At 36.9% G+C, this 6,523-nt stretch overlaps 1 protein-coding gene across 1 annotated transcript in view; it reads right to left on the reverse strand.

The window, feature by feature from the left end:
• Positions 1–6,523, reverse strand: part of LOC107020304 (mediator of RNA polymerase II transcription subunit 23) — a 49,615-nt gene that overhangs the window by 1,434 nt on the left and 41,658 nt on the right. Inside the window, exons 19-21 of the mRNA XM_015220606.2 lie at positions 3,400–3,581; positions 470–573; positions 191–379 (exon numbers count right to left, since the gene is read on the reverse strand). Of these exons, the coding sequence (XP_015076092.1) occupies positions 211–379; positions 470–573; positions 3,400–3,581 (455 nt within the window). The 3' untranslated portion in view covers positions 191–210. The remainder of the gene's footprint in view (positions 1–190; positions 380–469; positions 574–3,399; positions 3,582–6,523) is intronic.

Here is a 6,523-nt window from a genome sequence, read left to right on the forward strand (position 1 = left end):
CTCATATTTCTGCGGCCAAGGAACAACATAATAATAGCCTTTGTAGTTATCAAAAAAGAGAATTATGAATAAAGAAGATAGAGACTACACTTGTCTCCTCTCTTCATGTTTTGTTAATTTAATTTATTTATTAAGATGAAGTAAATTAACAAAGTGAGGCATGTCAAACTAGATTAAAGCAAGGAACCACCTAACAGTAGGAGCAGATTCTTAAGCATTGTGGACGATTTTTGCATAAACCGAAGTGTTTACATCAGTGTTGAGGTGGGAAAGAAGATGTTGAACATCTGGACGCAAATTTTCTGCTGCTCTTCCAAAAAGAGCCAGAATTTCTGATCTGGGTTTACTAGATGCCACCTCGTAATGAATAACATGATGCCTGATTCAGGTATAAATTGGAAAAGTGTAAAAAATAAATAAATAAATACATCAAATCAATTACCAAAAAACAAGAAGTTTCTTTTCTTACAGGAAGTCGATAAGATCACTTATTTCCGTTGCTTCAATAGGTGCTGACAGCTGTGAGTTCTTCCCAAACACATCCACCAAAATATTCAAAAGCAGCGACACTGTCTGTTTTCCAACATATGAAACAATTGATCAACATCTCCATACAGACGCATATTTATACTTCCATGACACTCTGTCTTTGATGAAATCCATAATCAAAAATCTATATCAACTTAAATCTTTATAATAATGTTGACAAACTTTTATGCAAGTTCAAAGCTACACTAACTTTAATATTCATTTCAATATGGCTTAGGGAAGGGGAACCTTGGAATAACTGGTAAAGTTGTTGCAATGTGACAAAGAGGTCACGGGTACAAGTCTTGTCAAGAGTCTCCGACATAAATGCAAGTTAAGTTGCGTACATTAGACCCTTTCTTCTTATATATATATATATATATATATATATGTTCTTAAAAAGTAATTCATTTTTGGTAGTACATATTTTTCAAAAAATTGACAAAAGCCAACTAAGCCAATAAGCCCGACAAAGCAAGAAAACCAACATAATATTATTGATTTGTTTCCAATATTTGCAAAGGTACCTTAATTGGTTTAGTTTCCATTGGGGAAAATGTTTTGACTTAATCAGAACCTCAAACACCCCTAGTCGTAATAATCAACGCTGGTTAGGATAGTAGAATAAGGCTTTCATCCCTCTTGCATCTAGTGAAGATAGGATTCTAGTTTCATTGGTCTGAAATACAACATTTCTTTTAGAACATGAAGAACAAGACGACTGTTTTTTGTTCTACTTGCGTGTGAAATTAAGAAGAATAAAAAGATGTTTTATTTGGAAGGAGATAGTCCTATTTTTTAATCAAAACAGAAGTACAAGAACTTTTGGATAAAAGAGAACCTTTTTTATAAGTAGAAAAAGAACTAGAGAAAGAAGTAATAGAAGCGGGACAGAAATTTATCAGATTAAAAAGAAAGAACTTTCAGGGTAGGGACTCAAACCCTTGGATCTAGTAAAGAAATTTTTAGAGTAGAGAATAAGAAGTTCAAAGTAGAAATTTAAAAATTTGACTCTGATGGAAATCACGATGAGAGGAGTGATACCGATCGCGTATAGTAATAGCAGTGTCGGTCATCAAAGAAATAGTGGTGCCACAACACAGAAATAGCAGTGTCAGTCATCAAAGAAATAGTGGTGCCATAACAGCTGCCAGATAGATGAACAATGCTTGAAAGGTGAGAAATGCATCGCTTGTTGGAGAGAGGAACTGTACTAGATACCGAAAGGAAGGAGAAGAGACACAAAAAAAGAATAAGAAAGGGTTGCGGCAGCCAGTAAACAAAGAAGTAAACAAAGAAATCTCCTCTTTTGCTTAAGATGCTGATATCCCAAAGCTATTATAAATAGTTGTTGATTCAATGGAACTTCTTCCTAGAGCAGGACATATTATTTCTTGCTTCTGATTCACTCCGCTTCAAAGGAAGCTAACTTCAAAAAATTGTCTTCAGTTCGGATTGCAAGATGCAAGAAAATTGTTGCCAATTGGTCGGCAATGTCTGCCGGTAGTGGAAGCTACTTGTGTCTCCATCAAGATCTTAGAGGGCTTAATTATATGTTAAACAATGAGAAAAGAAAAGGTGTTGGCAATGAAAATGATGAATTTCTTGATAATTCCCAGAAGCATGCTGGGGTTTAATAAATTTATAAAAGTAATCTTGAAAAGTAAAGTAATTCTTATCTCTAATGACAAAATGTTAGGAAGCATTTGGCCTTAGAATTTTACTCTTTTTTTCCTGAAGAATTATTTCATTTTTTTCAAAATCAGTGTTTGTCCATGAAAATTCCAAATACAATTTCATGTCTTTTTAGGAAAAGAACATTCAAACAACGAAATATTATTTACAAAAAAATTATAATCACACAAATCCATCTTCAACTCGACTTTAAAATCCCAAATAAAGTCAAAAATATTTGTAATAGCATGTAGTAGCTCGTGTATGGATCTAATCTATGACATTATGTGACTATCTATTTTGAGATATTACTCTTTTGGAGCAGATTTGAAGGTATGTTTTAGGATAATTAGTCAAGTTGGGTGATTTTTCTAGTTTGAAGAAATTGGGGAGTATAAACCACATCTAGAAAAGGTACATGAATTCTAAATATTCTTTGTAAAACGTGTGCCCAAACACAACTCCAACTGCAAAAACTACAAATAAAGTAAAAACCATTTGTTACACAGCCAAACCCCAACATAAGAACTCTAAATCATTCCTATATATGTAATGAATGGGGACTTCCCACAATAATAATTTCCTAATTTTTAACAATTCTGAAAATGCTAACACTATAAATCACTTCTTTCTTATACCAAAGTGCCTTTGAGAGCAATTTTTGTTGCACCACTCAGCAACTTCTTTGTACCATATTTGAGACTAAAGCAGGCGTGGTGGCTAATTCATCTTAAGATAAAATATAGGCAGCATGGTGCTTAAAATGGGCATAATCAGTTTGAGATGTCGGAATGTAAGCTAGGCTTGTATAACCCACGTGAGTATGAGGTGAGAGGGAAGACAACACCAGCACCTTCCATCTATTTTTGTTTGCTTCCAGAGATGCTTAAGAGGTAATTATCCGGGTGAAGGGATGGACGGGGGACGGGGGTAGGCAAGGGATTGTGGAATATTATACTTCATACTTGGTAACTAAGTTAGCTCTTTCATGTTTTCTTTTTACATGGCAAAACAAGGACTATTATGCAGGAGAACGGTCAAACATGTGCATATAATATCTCAGCCTATGAAATTAAGAAAAGATGAGAAAATAATCTAGGTTTTTTGGAATACTGTAAATCAAAATTCAAATCCCCTTAACCCCTTACTGATCCTACATTAAGAGTAAAATGAACATAAACTCGAAAGAAGTTGTACCTTACTGAAAAGGGTATGAGCATTTACCAACCTCGGAAGCAAGGGACCCATAATGCGAAATGATATTCTTAATACTGCAACAGATGTCACAGGCCTAAGGTGCTTAATGATAAGATGAGTTCCCTCGAGCCATTCTTGTGGGAGGTTACAGAAGAAAGCATGTAGCAGTGCGACAATATTACCTAAAAGACCAACGATTAAATCAGTGGACCGAAATTCCATGAAGCAAAAGACAATGTTAAGAAAGGCAAATAGCAGCTAAATTATACGTAGAAAAGGAAAAAGAATACTGTTGAAAGAAAAGCATGATGCAATAATATAGCTACCTCAAATGCAGTGTTATGAAACACAATCACTTTTTGCTTAAAATGACTGAAGTAAGGTGAGGGTTAATGCACTTCAGTATGTCGACATAAGTTGGGTCCAATGATGCGATCACATTTGCGCTCAAATGCAGGTAACTTGAGGCGAGAAGCGGATGTTTCTTCGAGCATTTTTTTTTTTTCATTGACATGATTGTTCAAGGAACAAAACCTTGAACTGCTTTAGGGGTAATATTTAATGAAAGATTAGGAAGAGACTAAATTAAGGTCCCCCTAGAATGATACTTAGTAATGGATTGAAGGAGTGTCAGTTACGCCCGAAACAATTAAAACCTATGCTTCTTAGATCTATCAAAATCATCGTCGTGCCGGTGTCGAAACTACACGATTTGGGTGTGGCTATGGGATCCACACTCGATATGGTTAACCTAACTTGGGTGCTTTGACTACACCTAAGACCTTAAAAATATAGTTCGACTCGGCATTTGGTTTAATTGGATAAATATTGTTAGGATAGTAATAGGTATATACAATCCTTAGTATGTAGTGTCCTACTTAGAAAAGGATTGTATTGTAGTGTCCTAGATGGAAAAGGTGTCTATTGAAGTGTCTATACATAAAGTGTCTCTGTAATAATCTAGAAACAACAATTCAATAATATTCTTTTCCTTTATTTCTCGCATATATCATATTATATTCACATCAAATAGAAGAACTTTGCTATTATATGGATAACTTATGAAAAAAATATGAAGTGTTCACACAGATTTTAATTATACTAGTGTCAATTTAATAAGTTCAATAAACTGTCAAATACATACCAGGCACTTTAATTGAGGTCTGTCAGCTTTTAGCTTAAATTATTCAAACTCTAGGTTTCAGATGGGTGGATCCGGCAAGGCTTCCGGACCACACCCAATAGGGGAGGATATCATCTATTACAATGCAGGGTTCGAGTCCTACGACATTACGAGATGCAAAGACGAGGGTGGAAAATGGTTTGAATGGGTGGAGCGCAGAAGAAAATTAATGAGAGGAGTGAAAGTTATAGCATTAAAGTCCTGAAATGGTTAGTTGCAGTATTTATTGAAGCTTCAAAGACACACGGAAGGACAGTAAAGTGGTGGAACATGAAAGACCACTTTGCAGAATTTTATTGCACTCTTAAATACAATGAAAGTGGAAGATACATCAGCTTTATAGCATTACAAGGCCAAAACAAGTCTGTCATAATAACTCCGGAGTCCACACCCAAAAAAGGCTGGGGGAATATAGCTCACAAGATTGTTGGGTTCATTTATGAGCCAATCAAAACACAGGGGACAGCAGTGAAGGACAGAAAACAGCTTCACAAGTCTTAAAAAGAAGTCCTCTTCCAAGATAGATGGATGACGGAGGCAACAGATAAGGCCGAAATACAGAGTACAGCGAACAAAGTAAGAATCACAGGTGGTGAATCGCAACCAGTCAATGATCTCTTGAATAGGTGCATCATAGGAAAATTTCAATGCCAAGCAGACGAAACCCCTAGTTTGAACAATGTAAGAAGATCGGCTTGTAATTCGTGGAAGTTGGTGATACAAGTCAAAGTGTATGCCATGAATGATGGGTATTTCATGTTTGAATTGCAATACAAAGTGGCAGCAGAGCATGTCTTAACAGGTAAGTGGGTGTGGAGGAAGATGAAGTGGGGCTTGAATGGTAGAAACGAACGACAGGCTGCTGGCCGGCAGAGGTAAGGAGAGATTGGGTATGGATTAGGTTGCTGGGTTTACCAATGAATTTGTGGTCACAAAAAGTATTCAAGGAGATCGGTAACATATGTGGAGGCTTTATCAAGACGGAGGATGAGACTTCTCTAAAGAATCACCTTCATTGGGCCAGAATCAAAGTACGAAGCGATGGTGAGAGGATTCCCAGAGAGGTAGAAGTAACATGTGATGGCTTCACTTACATCATTCCGGTGTGGTGCGAAGCTCCAGTCACAGTAAGACTATCAGAGGAGTAGAGAGAGGAGAAAGGCAAATACCCAGTGGTCAATACCCAGGATCAGCGTTTGCAGAAGATAAAGGAGGCTCAACCGGCGAAAAAGGTGGATGGGCACGTGGGGACTTCAATTGAGGGGTCTCGCATGCAAGTGGGCCTGAGATTTACAGGAGGGGAAAATAATGTGTATAGCAGGAAAAAATTAGCTCAAAACGAACTTTTGGGCCCAAAAACTTTGGGCCAAAATTTTTTGCACCCAATCGTTGTGGAATATTCTAGAGCCCAAACATCAATAACCTATCTTGTAGATATAATAAATATCGAGATATCAGCAAACAAAGCAAAGGAAAATAAATTTCAACGCCAGATCACGCAATGGAATAGAGGCCGAGGGGAACTGGAAGTCGCGAGACTGAGTGTGGAAATGGCAGTCATGAATAGAGAAGAATTGGGCGAGAAGAGTATAACGGTAATTGTACGACCACTGGAGGAGGAGAATTTAGAAGGAGCTACGGAGGTATAGAGGAAGCTATTCCATTAGGTATCCAATTTCCAGAAGAAGACATGAGCACTTCAGATTGGATACAGCAAAATATAATCAAACTAAGCTCGGAATTTGGGGTTAATTTCAAAGGGTGTGAGGAAAAGGCGAAGGAGTAGTTTATGAAGATCGATAGCAATAAACAAGGAAACAGGGGAACAGAGTAAACAAACATAGACAAGAGGAAAGGATATTAGAACTAAAAAGGCTGCAATTGGATTCTAAGTTCTATACCAATGGTACTAGAAGTAAAGGAAAGGAGGGGGGGGGGGGG

Source organism: Solanum pennellii, chromosome 5, assembly GCF_001406875.1.
Source record: "Solanum pennellii chromosome 5, SPENNV200".
In the NCBI taxonomy this organism is placed as follows: domain Eukaryota; kingdom Viridiplantae; phylum Streptophyta; class Magnoliopsida; order Solanales; family Solanaceae; genus Solanum; species Solanum pennellii.